The 20,628-nt window shown below is 33.3% G+C and overlaps 1 protein-coding gene across 8 annotated transcripts in view; it reads right to left on the minus strand.

Annotated features, from left to right (window-relative positions):
* LOC118448734 (klarsicht protein-like) overlaps positions 1-20,628 on the minus strand; it is a 44,252-nt gene that overhangs the window by 12,651 nt on the left and 10,973 nt on the right. For 7 of the 8 annotated variants that reach the window (XR_014981983.1, XR_014981982.1, XM_035882339.2 and 4 more), the window contains exons 7-17: positions 12,582-12,788; positions 10,633-11,025; positions 9,294-9,610; positions 8,529-9,174; positions 7,953-8,377; positions 7,744-7,873; positions 7,199-7,660; positions 6,860-7,033; positions 6,175-6,309; positions 4,868-4,973; positions 334-515 (exon numbers count right to left, since the gene is read on the minus strand). Coding sequence is in view for 6 of the 8 variants with exons in the window: in XM_035882339.2 (XP_035738232.2) it covers positions 334-515; positions 4,868-4,973; positions 6,175-6,309; positions 6,860-7,033; positions 7,199-7,660; positions 7,744-7,873; positions 7,953-8,377; positions 8,529-9,174; positions 9,294-9,610; positions 10,633-11,025; positions 12,582-12,788 (3,177 nt within the window). In the remaining 2 variants the exon portion in view is untranslated. The remainder of the gene's footprint in view (positions 1-333; positions 516-4,867; positions 4,974-6,174; positions 6,310-6,859; positions 7,034-7,198; positions 7,661-7,743; positions 7,874-7,952; positions 8,378-8,528; positions 9,175-9,293; positions 9,611-10,632; positions 11,026-12,581; positions 12,789-20,628) is intronic. The other variant, XM_085656031.1, reaches the window with a different exon arrangement.

The following is a 20,628-nucleotide window of genomic DNA, read 5'->3' on the forward strand; positions in this document are numbered from 1 at the left end:
TCATATAATTATGAATGAAAAAATAAATCTAGTTTCAGACATCTAATAGTATTCGATATTATTTCAATTTCTTTTAATAATTATTCGTAATGTTCTTAATTAAGTTAGATGATATCGATTTTTCCTAAAAAAAAGATTTGTCCTGATAAATTTCTACTTTACCGACCATCGTCAATCAGTTATCTTACGAATCTACTTCTACAATTACCGATCGAAAATTCGGTAATCGTTTTACTTTACCGACATACATTGATAACTACGAATTCCAGTAATTAATATCAACCGCAAAAACATAATACAAAAAAAAAAAAATAAAAGAAAAAAACAACTTACCGTAATTCGATTAATACGCTCGTCCAGAACATGAGGTTGTTCCAAAACGATCTCATAAGCCATAAGCCTGTTGTGCGAGGCTTTAAATTCCAACAGCATCGCGGATAACTCCTGATGAAGCGAACTCGCCATTCGACTTTCTTCCACCCGAGATGCTAACGATTCCCATCTTTCTATTGCACCTGAAAAAAAAGAAAAAAAATATAAAAAAAGGCGTTACACTAATAAATAAATCAGACAACTGGTATTAAATGTTACTAAAAAAGAGCCGGTTTACACGGGTTTCTTCTACATTCGAACTCGTCCTTGTTGCCCAAGAGACCAGACCTATTGTCCATGAACACATGGTTTCTACGGTAATCTGACATCATCATTAAGAACGAGATATTTAAGGTCAAGCTGCTTATATTTACCTACGTAAGTTAATATAAGATGTGAATCGCATGTGCGGCTTCCGTGACCTCCTTTATTTCCTACTTTTCCTTTATGTTATTATATTACTAACTAAAATGTTCTCCTCTTCCCTTTTATCGACTATCCTAAGAAAAAGTTTTATCAATATTCAATCCAAAAAATTTCTTTCGTCGTTGACTTATTTTTTTTTCTTCTCTCTCGTATACCACTCCTCTTACTTTCACCAATGTGTCTTACGAAGAGATCGCTAAACGTCGATAAACATATGCTCCGTCGATAAATCCTCTTTCGAAAATAATATCGTAAACGTCAAGATACTAGAGAAATATCGCCGAAGAAAGATTTCTCGGAGAAAGTTGGGCGATCAGTACCGTGCGTATTCAACGCGCTCGTAAAGGTGGAAGAGCAATTATTCGCTCTCGTAAATAGTAAAAAGCAAGAGACGAGTAAAAGGCGAAAGAAATTCCGTTTCGCATGCTTTTATTATCAGACTTACTAACCTGTATTCTCTGTCGTTGATGGATCGATCATACGATACTAAATCGTGATTCAGAAAAAGAAAGAAAAAAATCTATACCGACGATCAATTTTAAAATATGACAATATATGATTTCACGAAAAGAAAAAGAAATAATAAAAAGAAAAAAAGTGACGCTTAGCAAAGAAACCTGTTCCCAAAAATAGAAACATCGATTAGATCATGCGTTCACGATACAAAATAACCTGACGTATAAATATTGAAAAACTTGATGATTGAGGTTAGAACACAAATATGAGAAACAACTAGTAAGTTGTTAAATGATGCGAAACTAAAAGAATAAAAAAGAAAAACAAGGAAGAAAATGAAAAGAGGAGAAAGAGGTTAAGCAAAAAAGGATACATAGGTTAATGTTAGAAGCATCCGGTAATAGATTTGAACCGATCGTCTGTTCGATCAACACGCAGATAGCAAAGCAGCACGGTTTACAACGGAAATTCATGGTGAAAAGCCGTACTGTCGCTTATTAACCTATACTCGCAATTAGTCGGAATAAGACCGTGAACGTCTCGAATGAAACTCTACTACTATAGACGAATCTAACTAGAACGAAAAAATTATTGTGATATACATACATACATACATACATACACACGCATACATACATACATACATCATCATACATACTTACATACACACACGCATATTTACATACAGATATACACATACATACATCATACATACATATTTACATACAGATATACACACACATACATATACACACATACATAAATCATACACACATCATACATACATACATAGATCATACACACATACATACATACATAGATCATATACACATCATACATACATACATAGATCATACACACATACATCATACATACATACATCATACATACATAGATCATACATATATATATATATATACATCACATACATAGATCATACCTACGTACATACATCATACATACATCATACATACATACATACATATATATATATATAAACATATTTAAATGAAATTAGCTTATAATATCAAATAAAACTGTTAATAAATTAAGAAACATCGAAGAAGTTAACTGTACCATACGAAATAAAACAAGAAAGAAAAAAAGTAAGAAAGAAAGAAGACAAAGGAAAGCTACTGTACCACCAGGGGAAGAGATCAAAAGATCATATCGCAATTTAAAAAATAAATAAATAAAAAGATAAAGAGATAAAGAAATAAAAAAGAAAGAGATAAGGGAAAAGAGATATATGCAAATACACAAAACGTATATATAACTCTTGGAAAACGTAAAAAAATATATGGAAGTAGTATAACTAAATATATATATATAATGCACATATTCAACACAACACAACACGTCATGACCTTTAAATTGTATCATGATCGAATTACATAGATCGTGCTTGTTAATAGCTGCTAGAGACAGAGAGAAAAAGCAAGAATGGTATGCGATCATCACTGAAATTATCAAGAGTATAACGCGCAATATCTCTGTGCCGAGGGTTATAAATATATATATATATATATATATATATACATACTTTTAAATTCAGTCATGATACATATATAATAAAGTCCATTACGTACGTCGATTTTCTGCTCTTTTCCGGCCATTATCTTTGACGTCGTACGATTTAACAATCATAGCAGTCTTTCTTTGAGGACAAAATCGATTAAAAATCAATCTTTTGTCAGAAGATATACACTTCGAAAATGTCTTTTTTTTTTAATCGTCGCACCGTTTGTGTTCTTCCCTTTAGAGCGAAATTGTTAATCAACTCTCATGATGACGGTTTTTGTTTTTACTTTTTTTATTTTCTTTTTCTTTATTTTTTTTTTTTTCCTAGGAAGACGCACGACGTCGTACAACTCGTATTTACTTACTTAATTACTTACGTACGTTTCATACATTTTGTATGTACATAAACACAACGAACTAACGTACGTAAACACTACTATCATCCACAGAAAATAGACAGGAGAGTGTCCTGAGTAATACTACTACGAATGCTCCGACGCGCGGCAGATATCGAGTGCCATTTCGCGGTTCTGCGAAAATGCTCGAACGCGATCTTCGTGTGCTTTCGCTCTTATAAGGTGAGAGAGACGGGGCCCACACCGCGCGTTCACGACTTGCTTGCTTGCGCGCGCCCACACTTATTCTCCTACGCGATCACTTAATAAAAAAAAAAAAAGAAAAAAGAAAAGATATATAGAAAAGTATTGTACAGTTGATTTACTTGAACTTACATATATATATATATATATATGCGTATTATATACATGTATGCATATACATACACATATTACATATACATACATACATTCATATACATGCACATATATATACATATATATGCGTATTACATGCTTGGATACATACATACAAATATATGTGTTATGTGTGTGTATTACATACATTCATACATACATAAACGTATAATAGTATATTATAGTTAATCGAAAAAATTATCTACAGTAAATATGTATCCATTTATATAAATAATCTAAAATTCTGAGAGTAGAGTGAGAGATTAGTTTCGTTTATTCGAAAGAAAATTTTTAAATCGCCCGCGCGAACATGTATTATGGATTACTGATTACATGAAATACACGCACACGTATATATTCTAAAAAACTAGATGATCCATATAAAACTTAAGTACATTAAAACAGATAAATGAGAACAAAAATGTTATTGATAGGAAAACCGATAGAAGAAAAAAAAAAAGCAAGTGCATTTATTATACAATAATTACAATGCAAACACATATACAAATATAAAACATACGTCGAAGTGTTATATTATAAATGTATATATAAAAGCGAGGAAAAAAGGAATAAAAAAGAAAAGAAGAAAAAGAAAAGATCAAACCTAAAATGAAATAATATGTTCAGAATTAACAAAATAAAGGGTAAAAAAGTAGGGGATAGGTAGGATGAAATAAGGAGTTATTATTATGAACAAATTATAATTTAATCTGTTCGATTAAATTGTTCTAAAGATTTTCTATACTACCTTACGAATCGCTATTTTTACAAGCAGCTTTTCAATACCGAGTGAAAAGGGACCGTAAAACATGCAGGTAGATCGATGATAAATCGTGCTTCAATTGGTACGAAGATGATCAGGAATGTAATCTCGTCAATACATACATGCATACATAAACATGTAAACAATGCCAATGTGTGAGTAATATAAACGTGCAAACAGATTCCAGCAGGTATAAAAAATCATCGATAAAGGAAAAATAATATTATTATTATTATTATTATTATTATTATTATTATTATTATTATTATTGTTATTATTATTATTATTATTATTATTATTATTATTATTATTTTTACTATTATTATTATTATTATTACTATTATTATTATTATTATTATTATTATTATTATTATTTTTATTATTACGCAAAATAATAAAATCATGAATTAATAATTAAAACGAAATACTTTCTCTTGCTAACAAAAATATTGCAAAAGTCTATCAGTCGACGAATGGTAAGAAAGAAAAATTAGTATAATACTACTGAGGGCAATAATCAAAAGTGCGCTGATATACGAAGTAAAATTTGTTAGACGCTGAATCTGACCGTACTCACCACGAACTTGCTTCGTATATTTCTCAGTCCGGAATGATCCGCTGATAGATTCGAGCAATGTGTTCAGGCATCTCAAATTCTCCCTGCACGCACTTTCCACTTCGACCTGCGAACAGGTTGAGCAATGATCAATCGAAAGCCTTTTAATTCGTTTATTATTCTGTATTGTTTATTATTATTATCATTACTATTATTATTATTATTATTATTATTATTATTATTATTATTATTATTATTATTATTATTATTATTATTATTATTATTATTATTATTACTTTTTTGTTTTTCTTAAAACACGCATACACATAGACACAATTTGTAGAGCTATTACAAAAAACATGAAAAGCACTAAATAATTGTGATTTAATAAATATAAATTTCAACGCATTCAAGTGACTTTCTTTCTCGGTTTATCTCATGCGTCATTTGATATGTACGGTGATAAAAAAAATAATAAAAAAATACAGCTTTCTGCTAACGCAGCCATAACAACGAAATTACAACAAACAATGTATCTCCTTTTTTTTTTATTTTCTTTTTATTATTATAGTCACGATTGTCATATATACGTGAAAAATTTTTTTATGTAATAACATACAAAGGTTGGAACAGCTTATACATACATTTTCTTCTTCTCGCAAATTTTTATTTTCGATTTCTACAAATACGTATTATATCTTAAGAATACTGCTGTTTTATTCTCTTTTTAAAGGATGAAAGCAAACAATCGGGAGGAATAATACATTAACACAGACAGAAAGAATGTCGCTTTATCTATCTTATCAGTTATTTACGATACAGTATAGTGTACAGATCTAATAGATGGCTAAAAAGAGAAAGATAATGAAAAATCATAGATGTATCAATCTCTCTCCTTTTCTAATCAAACTTTTATAAGAACACTTACATCTCGTCTGTGTTCTTCTAATTATAATAAAGCACCTATAGCACATATCATGTTATGCGCAAACGCAAGTTATTAAATCATATCTCTGATGATACAAAAAAGAAAACATAAAGAAACAAATAAAGAAATGAAAAAAAGAAATGAAAAAAAAAAAAAAACGAAAAATTAAATACGTGATCATTGTACATACACATATACTAATTGAATGATCATTCAAAAAGATGTAGTTTCATACAGATACATATATGATTTCTTTAATGCAAAACTAAACTCTATAAAATGTAGTAAAAATATTACGAAAAGTATTACTCCACAAATAATTCAACCATGCCCATAAATGTAAATAAAAATTTTGCAAAAGCAATATGTGCTGATCAGCAATAGCATTTGAAATACGTACACTTTCCTGCGGTAGAGTTCCATTTGATCTTAAAAAAAGGTTTTCCGCAAGCACGCATTGCGATTGTGATTTTTCAAGGACATTACGTATTTCTTCCACGTCGCTATCACTGTCTTCGGTAGTATCGGTTACTTCCTAAAAGAAAAAGAAAAAAAATTTTTTCAAATTTCGTGTATAACAAATCGTTTTATAACCCTATCAAGTCGTTTTGTAACCTTGTACTACTAAATGTACATTGGCAAGATCAAGGTTATGTAGGAGTGAAAGTATCTATCGTGTAAAGTTATTACGAAATATTAGAATTTGTTTTGTATAATTTGAAAAAACGTACTCTTATATACAAGGAATTTATAATTACTTGCTATTATCGTTATGTAAAAGTAAAAAAATACAACTCTGCACATTGATTGAAAAATTTATTCGCACAATAATTATATAGGATAAAATTGTATATATCCTTCTTTTTTTATTAATTTGTTTTCCTTTTTTGATAATTCATCATTAGATATACTATGTAAAACTATACGTAAAACTAAAATATACTTTGAAAATGTTTAAACAAATGTTAAACAAATGTTTAAACAATTATAATACGTATTTGTAGAAATCGAAAATAAAAATTGAAAATAATTTACAAGAAAAACATTGATACTTGATCGAATATAAAGAACAGAATGGCACGTACATGGCGCATCCGATTTCGAGGCATCACTGATGAACTACCAGGAAGAGCACTCATACTAGAAGCACAATCCGATTGACTATCGAGAAAGTTTCTATAATCATCTCCAAAGTCCAACAATCTTCGTGCTGTTTCTACATCCGGCGCTTCACTATATGTTTCACTCATATATTTTTCCTACGAAGAGGTAAGGATCTTTTTTGAGATTTGCATTTTAAGTAAGGATCGCAATAATAAAAATAGATCTACCAAGGTGAAACGAAAGTATACTTCATTTTTACATATATAAGGACAAAGGAAAAAAGAAAAGGAGAGAAAAAAAATAGAAAAAAATATGAATACCTGATAATTATCCCAAGCTTGCTCTGAGAAAGAATTGTTACCAAGGCTATTCATTTCTACGTCACTGTCGACATTAGATTGTCGATTGTAGAGTTCTTTGCTATTGAGGACAGTGTCTAATAAACTGTCTTCATAAGTGGAACAACCTTTGATACAACTGCGTTCCTCTTCTTCCGCCTCCGTTGAAGCAACCAAGTCACGACAGCAGGGCATAGCAAGTGCCAGTGAAGAATCGCCCACAGGCAATGTTTCAACGTTTAATTGTTGATGAGCGGTACATCCTGAGAAGGAACCAGATTTAACAAGAGTCGTCGAATGTCCATAACACTCCCTTGAAACTGCACGTAAAACTCGATTTGTATTCATCTTACGAAGAGATTTTTGTTGATTCAAACTACCATCGCTTCCTGCTGAATGATGATTTCCACTAACACATTCGGAACTAGAACCACTTTTCCGACCCTAGAGTATAATATATCGAAAATGATCATTTAACTTCTTTGATATTATTCAATTAGAGAATTAGAAAGATATTTTGTTCTTACCAAATGTTTCTTCTTAAGCCTACTTTTTTTCCTACGTAATGAACTATTTCTAGCCGTACGTCCGTCTTGACATATGATCGACTCCTCTAGCAAAGTCGACGTTGAATTATTAAATGACTTAGGTAAACCTCTGTAATTATCATATAGTAATTTATCATGTATTTAAACTTAATTAAACTTAGTAATAAAGTTATCAATTTGATACTTACGCAGCATCCAACGAAATAGATTTAGTTGGCGGTGATACAACGAGCTGATGCAGGGCTGTCTCAGATTGCGAGATCGAGAATTGCGAGATGGAATCATTGACCTGATTCAATCCGGAACTCGAAGCTATCTGTGATATGCAAGAAACGCTCCAAGGTCTAGGACCATTTGTTTTTTGTCTCGAACGCATTATAACTTTTGGTGTACAGCTATCCAATACCGAACGGTTTTCATTAACGGGCGTTTTATCAAAGTCCTCAATTATTTCTTGCGACATCGACTGTGACTGTGCTCGGCCGAGAGCTCCGCTTTCAAAGCGACGATAGGTCGCGACACTACTCTGCAGATCCTCCGACGAGACAGATTGCCTCTCCCCATCAGATTCCTCTGTCGTATATTCCCCACTCGCGTCACAGCTGTCTAGGGGCTAGAAAACGGCATTAATTGGCTAGAGGAGGACCAGACCAGACGAGTAAAGAGGAAAAAGAGGAGGAGGAGAAAGAGAAGGAGAAGGAGGAGAAGGAGGAGAAGGAGAAAGAGGAGGAGAAGTGATAATAAAAAGCACGCGACGAGCCTACCTGTAATAAGCCTGTCCTCGCAACTTCATGACCTCTTGCTGAATTCATTCTCAACCATTCCTTTATACGAGCATATTTCGCCCGGTGATTCATCGTTGTCCCCTTTTTTTCTTCAAATATTAAAGGAGGAAACGTTCTGGGAAAAGTAGCTTGTCTCTCTTCCCTTACCAACTTTTCTACTTCCTTTATCAATCTTCCTATGCTAACTTTGTCGCTCTTCGCATCGTCATCGCTATCCTTTTCCGGAGCATCCGCTATCGCTGCCACCTCCTCTTCGTCCTCCTCCTCCTCTTCCTCCTCTTCCTCGTGATCGACATTCTTCGCCTGTCTCTTCGATATTCGCTCCTCAACTTCTTCGTTCTCTTTAACTTCAGCCATTCTGTCATCATGTTCTACAAATCGCATCTTCTCATTCACGCTAACACGCGGCGTCTCGTCGAAATCTAATCGAACGACCACGTTTGTTTTCCTCTCCTCTGAGCAAACATAATTATTAGCACGGGAAGATGTGTAAGTCCATTCTTCCTCGGAAGAATCATCTACCATGTTTGCGGATTCTTCGTTTGCCTGACAACAATCTACTTCGGAATCCGTATCTAAATGTTTGAAATAAAAGATGGCGCAGTTCTTTGATTTTCTATCGGATCTAAAAAGAAATCATAAAGGTTATCGGTATCTTAAAACATATAGAAAAATTAATTGTAATTAAACTTTTCTAAGTCTGGCAAATTGAAAAGAAAAAAAAGACCTAAAGAAGAGTCTTACGTATTAAAGGAAGCTGCCTCCTCAATCGGTGATGCATTTGTGGATGGCGTCAGTGAACGACGTCTCTTCAGGGTCTCTTTTGATGGTACGGATTCTTTAGCCTGTTCAGCCGTCTGATTTCGTATTATCGTCGTCGTAGACGACGTCATTGGTGCGGTATTAGGTGTCGGCGGCATGTCGTCTCTTTCCTCTTCTTCTACGTCAGCCTCTTCCCCCTGGTCTCCTGTTTCTATCGCTACTCCGTGAACTATTCTAGTAATACTACTTTCTGCTTCCTCGAACTTAGCATCCATCACACAGAATTGACATAATTCATCCTGCAAGAAGAAATCGAATCGGACCAACCGATCAGAATTTAACCGACATCAATCGACGTGTCGAGGTGAGTGAACTCTCGAATTCTTTCGTAAGGCGATCTTGTGCAACGTTACTTCGAACGAGGAAGAGAAACGAGAAGAGTAAAAGAAAGAGAGAGAGAGAGAGAGAGAGAGAGAGAGAGAGAGAAGGGCAAAAAAATCCAAAAAATAATAACGAAAAAGAGAAGAAAGAAGAAAAAAAACTAAAATAAATTAAAACTTTCGCCACGTAACGCGAGATTTCGTAAAAAATCCTGAAGCCAAACATGCTCTGTAGGCTGATGCACGTGCACGTCCAATTTCTTAGCACACGCATCTTTTTCTTTCTCTTTCTCTTTCTCTCTCTTTCTCTCTCTCTCTCTCTCTCTTTCTCTCTCTCTCTCTCTCTCCCACTTGTGAACTACTCAAAAGAGAGTTCAGCGAGACGAAGAAAATCAAAGTTCGAGAGAGGATTCTACGCACTATCCGCGATTAGTCGAAACGTCACTTACACTGAAATGCGAGCTTCTCAAGGCTCTCGAAAATCATTCTCCCAATGAGGGAAAGTAAAAGTAGAAAGGGGGTAGGTAGTAGAAGTGAAATAGTCGAAAGCAACTCGAAGTAGACGACTGCACCGTGACTGAGAAATATTCATACCCGCACCAAAGTTCCTTCCTCCAGTACTTCCCCCTCTCCTTTCTATCCTCTCTCTGCTTCAATCCTTTCGCCTTCCCCCACCCGAACCCACTAATTCGAACTCTTGCCGATAATTACTGCTCGAAATAAAACCAGCGTCATAATTACAAAGGTAGGTACTGTTAATCAGAAACGTTCGAGCGCCTAGCTCGAAAAGAGGTTATAATCGTGATAGATAAGAATACGATGATAATTACCACAAGATAAAATGAGAGTCAGGATCGAGGAAAATGTTGGTGAAAACAAAACAAAAATTAAATAAAAGAAAAAGAAAAAAAAAAGAAGTCGATATAATCGATTATACGAACCTCAAAGTAGGATCCTTCGTCGACAGATTGAATCTCGGACGAAGCATCGCTATCCGAAAATTCGTTTCTTGAACTGTTTGTTCTCTCGGAATCTCTTCTTACTCGAGATCTAAAATGCTTTGTTTGCTTCGTACGAACGTATTTAGCAGTAGTACTAGTAGTAGTAGTAGTAGTGGTAGTAGTAGTGGTAGTAGTAGTAGTAGTAATAGTAGTAGTAGTAGTAGCAGTTGCAGTTGTAGTAGTGCTGTTAATGATCGTTGTAGTCGGAGTAATACCAACGGAGGCAGGAGATTCTCTTCCGGAACCACAAGATTGTCTACTACAACTCAAGCGAGGCTGTTTCGTGACCGGCTCCTCGTCGCTCTCGCTACTGCATTGGCAAGAAACGCCACTCTGAAATAAAGTATGCGTATACATATACATACACATACACATACAGATATGTGTATGTATGTATATATATATATATATATGTAGACCCGTATTCTAGACGTATATAAGGTGTCTGATTTCAATTGATCCAATGGAATTGGCTAATCGATAACGAAGAAGAAAGTGTTTTAAGATATCAGTCATGATTCACGGATTTATCAAGAGAAATCTTTCCTTTCCATTCAGAAAGTTCGATTTTTTTTTATACGTATTTCCAATATTATGTATCCTGTACTAATGTATATTCACGCACGTTATTCTGAATTTGAAACTAGACACCCCAACGTTAACATGCGTTCAGGAATTATCGAATCGACTTTATCGTTCTGATAATCATCACTATGGAAACGGTAGCGACACGATCATTCGATGTTTTTCAACAAGTTACCTAAAACAACATTCACATCGAAATCTTGCATTACCAAGGTAAAACAGTTGAGAATGGGAACCGATAAAAAAAAAACAAAAAGAGAGAGAGAGAAAAAAGAAAAAAGGTCGACTAAGAGAAGACATGCTAAGTTAGCGAGAATAATGGGGTCTCTTTCAATGTTTCATTTTATTGTTAGTTTGAAAGAATTCTTACCTAGATTTATTTTCTAAGATTTACAAACCAAAAATCTGTAAAGATTTATACTTGTACTTCATCAAAATTATCTCTCGTAACGTCATTAAGTTTAGACAATTTTAAAGACGATCTTAGTTCTTTCTCGGTCTCTCTCTCTCTCTCTCTCTCTCTCTCTCTCTCTCTCTCTCTCTCTCTCTCTCTCTGTCTCTCTTTCTTTCTCTCTCTTTCTAGAGACCGGTTGAAAAACCTTCGAGAACAAACCCGATCTTTTTTCCAAGGTAGAGACCAATCGAGGACGAGGTACGAAAGGTAAAGCAGACACGCTGTAGATTTTTATAATTTTATATCCTGTGGAACAGGATAACTCATTGCATAAGCCTCTCTCACTCTTTCTTTCTCTCTCTGCTTCTTTATCCTCTCTCCTCCTAAGAAACAAAAGCCGTTTGCTGCTCGAAAAGTCACGCATCGATATTCTCACAATGACACAGGCGACAAATTCATACATAACGACATTTGATGATTTGATCGATCTTTTTTTTTCAAAAGAAAATCTTAACTAAACATTGCGAATGTATTGGTTTTGATTATACATACGATTCGTGAAGGAAGTTCGCCATACTTTCTTAAGTAGTTAACTAACAACTACATATTGCGTCTGTATTCTCATCATTACGGTAATTATCCTTGAGAAAAGAAACAACGATGGCAGCCAATGAAAAGTCCGAATTTAGGACATCTTCGATGTTGAATAGACTGATCTCACGTGAAAGTTTTCGATGATTTATTGTGTGTCTTTCGTATGGAGATAAAAGCTAGGCTAACTCGCATGAATATATGTTGTATATATCAAAGTGAAACTTATTAGTCATCATCGAGGACGATAATATCGATTGGGTACAGAAATTAGAGTGATCGATGATTTTAATTTTTTTTCTTCTTTTTTGTTACTTACCTTATTACTTGCTCGCGATGCAAGGGTTTCGATATGACACTGCCACTCGAGAGCACGTAAAAAGAGAAGATGCCAGCGACGCTCGAGCGATCTCGCGACTCTTAATGATTGGGCCGACTGTTGCTGTCGTTGTTTGAATACTCTCTCGCTCAACTTCACGACCGAGCTTATGATACGCCCGTGTGCCTCTATGTCTCGTTGGAGTATCTGAAAGTAAAACAATTGAACGATCAGAAATGAGTAAGGATAACGTGGGATAACGAAAGATCTTCCAGAGAGATCTTCGAAATCTTCGATTATACTATTGACTTGAAAAAGCTACTACTTGACATGTGACCTCTTCTTCATTACCATTAACTCTTAAATTATACCCAACGTAGTAAAAATAAGTCTTCGTTTCTCACGGTACAATTTCGATCTAACGTGACTTAATAATAATGAGGCGAAAAAAAGAAAAAGAAAAAGAAAAGTGTCTTTAATTAAAGTTAAATATGTAAAAGCAGTATCAATAAGATTTAGCTATATTTTTATAAATGATTATTGCCTCGCGTTAATAAAATAATATTAAACAAAATGAAAAAAAATATTATGCATATACATATATTTTGTCAATCTGTTTAATTAAAAATAATTCAAATCTCTTTTCAAATATATTTAAAGAAATATATTAGCATTTTCAATCGACCATTATCAAATCTATCCTTCTATTTTTATTCTTATACAAATGTTTATTAACATCGAGCTTTTTATAAAAGACAAATGTATGTCCGTTCCGAAACTAATACAATAAACAAAAACTATGGCTAAGTTTAAGAGTATTGAGTCATTTCCGATGATCTTAAATCTATCAACGTTGTTTATGTTAGGCGATAGTTTGAAGTTGCGATACGCTAGAATAGTTATTTTAAGAATCACGAATGTTATGTCTCGTAGTATGGTGAAAAGCTCAATATTTCACTGGCATTAACTTATGTATACAAATATATGGCCAATGACCCAACGTCATGCTACTTAAGAAGGAATAACCATTTGAAATAAAAAATATGTCCACGACAAGAATGACGGTTTCAACCTTGTAACAAGAGGATTTACGATAAGTCTGAGCATAGTCAAGACCATATTGAGAATCTGTCTTAGAATACCTACTAATAGGTAAAATATCTTCTGTCAATCTTTGTACAGGTAAATCTCTATTGTATAATTTTCAATTTACGAACACGCTTTTCAAATAGCAAGATCTGAAAATTGTGGGAGCACTTATATAATTATTTTAAATAGTATACATATAATCAAGATATTTTTTAACTGAAAATAAAAATTAATAAACTTAACAATTTATGTTTGTGAATTTTTGTTCGAAATTTTTTAGTATCATTATTAAATATCATTTTACTTTTATTATCATTTTCGTATTATTTATTTACATTTATTATTATTATGAAATGTTATATAGTAAAATAAGATTTTTATTAAAGCAAAAATTTTTTTAAATTATTAAAAATCTTTGAAATATTAATCTTTTTTATAATTTTTTTTAAACGAAATGCCAAATTTTGTATGTATGTATTTGTGATATTCATCAAATGATATTTTTTCTCATATAACACATTCGCAATATAACATCGTACGAATTCTCATGTTATAGAACGGTTACTTTTCATTTTAAAATAACTTTCGAAAAGTTTGTTACGTCATTTTTCAAACATGGTCAATATGTTCAATCAAGTACTAAGCTTGTAAGATAAATGTCACAGTAGCGGGCATTGTTAAGAAAATTTCCACGATTTTTTTTTTATTCTCAGGATTATATCAAGCATTCGCGACGTTTGAAATACATATCTATTATGCACTAACTCTGTTTCTAAACATTCCATACCTCAAAATCGCAAAACGATGACAAATTATATTTTTAATTTCTTTTTAACAAAAAAGCTCAAATTTGTTCGAATAGTTAATACTTAAAAATTAAAAAAAAAAAAAAAGAACTATTTGTGGACAAAAGAGTATTTATAAGAGAACTTAATTAAGATCATACTAATCGAATTTAAATATTACTGTTATTATTTTTTAAAAGTATATTGAAATAGTCTATAACAACACAATGTATAATAATATATATATTTTCATAAAATTTGTTAAATGTAACTTGAGAACTTATCTGCAGTAAAAAATAAAAATGATAGAAAAACAATTAATATAAATAAAATTAGATACAATGTTTCAAAATATTGATTTCGATTCATCTTCATCGTTTCCTAAATTATGATTTAAATTATGATTATATATAAATTATGATTAATATCACGTATCTTAGAACCGATAGATCTTCATCCAAATCCCCAAAACATACAGAAATAAAATTCTCAGGCAATGGTCTAGAAATTCAATTTTGTTAGTATGTTATTTCAAAATGGTTGTCCAACAATACTTTTTGTAAGGAAGAAAAAAAATAATAATTAGTAAGAAACTTCTCAATAATAACAACAACAAAAGGACATACTTCATTTGCCATCACTTACAACTAACAAGAGATTTCTCTCATGATGCCTCTGATGATGAAGCCTATAGTTCACAAAAAAGACATCACTAGCAAAAGTGACATAAGTTTTCACGTTAGTTAATTCAAAACAGTTTCAATAGCTGATATTATCATCAGCGTTTTCCGTTAAATCTCTCCATTAATTGGATTATTTTTACCCTATTGAAACTATTCTATTGTGTTAATCTAACAAAATATTAATCTCAATTTTACAAGATTTTTCATGTAAACTTAGACGTTTTCTTTCTTCGATTTCTATACTTTCTTCCCCTCTTTACTTTCTTTATTTTCTCTCTTTACTTTCGATAAAGTATCGAGTAAAATTATAGAACGACTTAACCACTACACGCCATTCGCTTCGTCCATCTTCTCTCATAGAATTAATGTGGGCCGTGCCGATACTTTTTCTCTGGTGACTACACACAAGCCCGAGAGTGAGGTAGGCAGCATTAGCCGCTTTCTGAAATACGGTATTCAACTGAAGGCGATCTTTCAAGGAGGAAGTACGATTAAGCGAAATTATCATTTTCCTGGCTTAGTCTAGCAACGCGCGATACCTGCTGTTAACGTTCTGACTATTTCATATTCCTCTTTTTCTCTGATCAAGAAATGTGCATCCATCATTGCTTACAGTAGATTTACCAAAGCATTTGTTGATTGATGCGTTAAACACAGAAATACGCACATATATATCAGGGAAACCGACATGTTATAGAAATTAATTGTTTATTAATTAATCTTTAATAAGAACGTTCGAAGAGCAATATATGGTTTCTGGATACAGGTATATTGAGGATAAATCGAAATTATGACTCATCCTTTTTAGACAACAACGTCGCGTAACGAGACAACATAACCGAGAACGTTGGCCCGTTGCTACGATGGCAACGACCTCGCCATCGCATAAGGTCTAATTCAGCCGTTAAAGCACTTTAATTTCTACGTTGCTCGTTTCTACCGCTATCTCTCTCTCTCTCTCTCTCTCTCTCTCTCTCTCTCTCTCTCTCTCTCTCTCTCTCTCTCTCTCTCTCTCTCTCTCTCTCTCAAAGAAACAAACGGCCCTTTATTCCTAACGGCCCATCCATCATCGAGAGGACTCAAGTTACCAATGTTCGAAACTAACCCACGTGGTTCCATTGAAATTTTCCATCGTTACAACACAAAATGTCAAATAAAACTAACTCCGCAAATGAATTGAATAGTTAAAGCTCACACGAATCTCCTGCAACACGTGTGAAACGATTTTTATTTTATTTTATTTTATTTTATTTTATTTTATTTTATTTTATTTTAATTCTTTTTTCTTTTTCTTTCCTTTTTTTGTTGCTATGTTCCCTCCTGTCTTATCCATCCACGAAGAGTTTCGTTAAAATAATAATCGGATTAGATAAGAGTTGCATGGAATTATACACCCCTCTACCGTTTCGTTCGTCGAATTATCTTATAGCATAATATAATAAGAAACGATAGGATAACGTGCACGCAAAAGGTTAAACGCATGGATAAACCGTGCGTGTATTCGCAAAAGAAATGTTCAAATCCTTTACTACTTCCGCGAAGTAAGTCAAGTATTTCGCATGTGCACTCTTAACTCTTGCTTCGTTCTCCTACACACACAAACACACACATACATATATTTATATATGTGTATAAATGTAGGTAGAGATATAAACGAGAGATTAACGAGAAACAAAGGCGTCGAATATTATTCTCCAATCCGCATTAGCCCACTTTCTCTTACGGATTGCGTGCGATTACACGCGATTGTTCTATTTGTCGCTCGAACGGAGATCGATCCTTGTCGCTTTTCAATCGTCGTCGGAAGATTTAAAACTTTAAACGATACACGATATCGTTTCTTAAGAATACGCAGAGAAACTAAGGTTCGTAACTAAAGACGAAAGAAAAAATGAGGAATAAAATAAAGAAAGAAAAAAAATATATTTCGCACCCTTTTTGGAAGGCGATTGTATACGAAGATGCATCTACATCTTAGTACAGTCGTCTTCCCAAATACCAATTCTTACGCAATAAAATAGCCTTCCCTGATAACCCATGGTACAATTCTTGCACAATGCAATTACCTTTCTCTCGTGAAATAGTAAACGAGAGAAGGATCCTTTGAAGGATGATCACACGGTTGAGAACATATATACGAAATGAATCGATGTGTATGTGTGTATATATATATATATAAGTATATTGATTTTTCCTATCGAACGCGCCTGATTTCACTCTTTTTTTATTTCTCCTTTTTTAAGCACACGCTATTCGCAAGATACCATAATATATTATACGATGCTCGACTTTCCCATGAAAGTCGGAGGAGCGAACGAGTACGTCCTGCCCTCGCATATAACATACACACTTGGCACATATATATATATATATATACGCATGTATCTATGTTTATATATACACATATATACATTTATATATTTATACAAATCAGACATACACACACATATACATATGGGAGTTTACTCATGCATGCGCCTTGAGCATCGTTGAGAAGCCGATTAAAGGAACGACGTAGCGATCGAAGCTTATCGCATCGGCGATATACTTTCACGATAAGCTCGAACAGATGCTAACAAATGGCAGACCACAGTCATAGTCTACACTCAACGACGAGTTGGCGCGTTTTCTCATTCATTTATCGATCCATTTCCCGTTGGGAATGAAACTTTCGTTCGAAGTCAACAGCACATGTTTCCGGTTCCCACTGATAGCCTCATAAAAGAAAGAAAGAAAGAAAAAGAAAGAAAAAGAAATAGAGAGAGAGGAAGAGAGAGAGAGAGAGAGAGAGAGAGAGAGAGAGAGAGAGAGAGAGAGAGAGAGAGGAGTAAACATTTATTTTCTATACGCTGTAGCATCGATCCTTTTTGCTTTCTTCATCAATCCGAACACTTTCAGCTCGTTGCTTATCGCTTGCAATTTTGTAATCAATAGAAATTACCATTCTGGCACCCTTCACCTTTACAAAGGGTCAATACTCGGAACTCTCGATGGCGTGTATATGTAGCAATTTCTACTTTTATAATTCTATTATATTCGCTTGAATTATGTCTACACGTTTATATTGACAAATTAAGATCGAAAATTAAGATAGAAAGAAATGATTTAAAACATTCGAGCGAATTCAATGTTATCTTTTTTGAAGTATTCATGTCTAAAAATATTCTTAGATTAACATGGATAACGTAACTTTTAAAATAGAATAATTTTTTTTTCAATTAAACCAAATACTGTAATTTTGTTATTATATGCATATAAAAGAATTATTACTTTTCTTTACGAAGTAATATATGTAGTTAAAGAATTAAAAAGAAATTATTGATTAATTGTAACAATGAAAGAAAATATCGATGGATACAAAATGTATATAGATATTTATGTTCTATTCAAGTACCTGATAATGAATGTATATAAAACTTATCTTATATATATATATATTGTATCATTGCAGAACTAATAATGATTTTTGTAATGCTTCATAGAACAATAATAGTTTTTTTCTTTTCTCTCTCCCTCTCTCTTTTCCTTTTTCATATCGATAAACTTACGAATTTAAAACACTGTTCACTTTCTAGAAAAGAAATTATCTCGTTCAAAAGTATAAAGAAAATAAAGAAAATAAATTATAATTAAAAATATGATTGAATACTGTCTTTATACCTTAATCGTAAGCTTAAACACGAACATATATGTCTATAAAAATATAATAAAATGAAAGGTATTTTTCTTCTAAGAGAGGTGGCAACTATTTTCGCAGTGAGATGTCGATAATCGATCGAAAGTAGCATAACGGTAAGAAACTCATGGATAAGAAGAAATAATAAAAAAAAAGAAACAAAAGCAAAAGAAAGAAAAGAAAGAAAGAAAGAAATTACGGTTAGACAGTATGTACCAAGCTGGATACAATATTTTTGCTTTCTTCTTTGTCTTATAACTCTTTCTATTCTAAACAGATCGAAAACAGTAGGTCGATAATCGTGGGCGTGGTTTTATCCCTCAAAGCGATTTTAAGAATACAACTACAACGACAACGACAACGACAACGACAACGACAACGACAACGACAACGACAACGACAACGACAACAACGACAACGACAACGACAACGACAACGACAACGACAACGACAACGACGGCAACGGCAACGGCAACGACGACGACGATCAACCGACAGAAACTCTTATATCGTTTCGAGGAACAGATCGTGCTCGGATCAGTTCACAACACCACAATTTACCACGACTGTTCTTTCTCTATCTAACCCGGCTGATCAATCTTAAATTTTCTCTTTTCTCCTATATAAACCGTAACGGAACCATTATCAACGCCGATATCGACATCGTCGTGACACGTGCGAGGCGGAATTTTCAAACTTGCATTTTGTCATAGTTCAAAGAAAGAAAACAAAAAATAATAATTACAAGAAAAAAAATTAAGAACAAAAGAAAAATAAATAAATAAATAAAAAATAAAAAGAAGAAAAAAAAATATATTGCTTCTCCTTAACTCATCACGACCCTTTCCTCGAACATCCACGCTCCTGTCGGTTAACAAGTTCTAGATTCGTTTCGAGCACGAGCCAATGGTAAACCGAGCTTCCTCTTCTTTTTATTATTATTCTCTGAGGCCATTAACGGTACAGTTTTTACATCTTCTTAAAGAAGAAGAAAACGAATAAGAAAGGAGAAACCACGAAACATGAAAATACAGAAGACTGCAAAAGTTTGCGCTTCTTCGTGTCGTTTTTTTCGCACGTACGTCATCAGTCCTTTGATTTATGTATCCTTTCCTAAAATCAAGAAGACACGTGTTCACCATGTTCCTGGTAACGAGCTGAGAATGTAAAACAGTCCGCGTGTAATTAATTCAAAATAATCAACGTTTATTATAACGTAATTTATCCGGAGAAATTGAAACATCGATAATAGTTATTAATCGATTGCATACTTCAAATACGACGATTGTAATTTTATCCTTCGTCGAGGGTCATTGCCGGAGATTTTTTATTAATAATTCATTATGACGCTCGACTGGATTTCTTCGAAGTGAACGAAGCCCCGAAGAACGTTGTCACGTTAAAGTCGAGCGTGAGATGAGTTGATCTCTCTTAAGGTTTCCTTCAACTTTTCTATCGATGGAAATGTTAACTCTTACACTATAAAAGAAAGAAAGAGAGAAAAGAAAAAAAAAAGAAAAAAAAAAACGAATACACGTCATCCCCGTAATTCAGAATAACTCTTTTAACGTTTCCGGTACTATAAGAAAGTGACGCATGCATACTTTGACTTTATCGAGAGCGAACTCAAACGGAAAAGCAAATCCTTCAAATAACAATGATGGCGTTATCGTTCCTAAGATTCCAAAGAATCATATTTCTTTAGACGACGAGAATGATCTCCGAGATTTAATTCCTATTTAACGTAGTCACTCACTATGATCATCATTGTAGACACGAGGTGATAATGATAATGATTAACAAAAATTCTCTTA

This window comes from Vespa mandarinia, chromosome 3, assembly GCF_050613455.1.
Source record: "Vespa mandarinia isolate Hongniang chromosome 3, ASM5061345v1, whole genome shotgun sequence".
Classification (NCBI taxonomy): domain Eukaryota; kingdom Metazoa; phylum Arthropoda; class Insecta; order Hymenoptera; family Vespidae; genus Vespa; species Vespa mandarinia.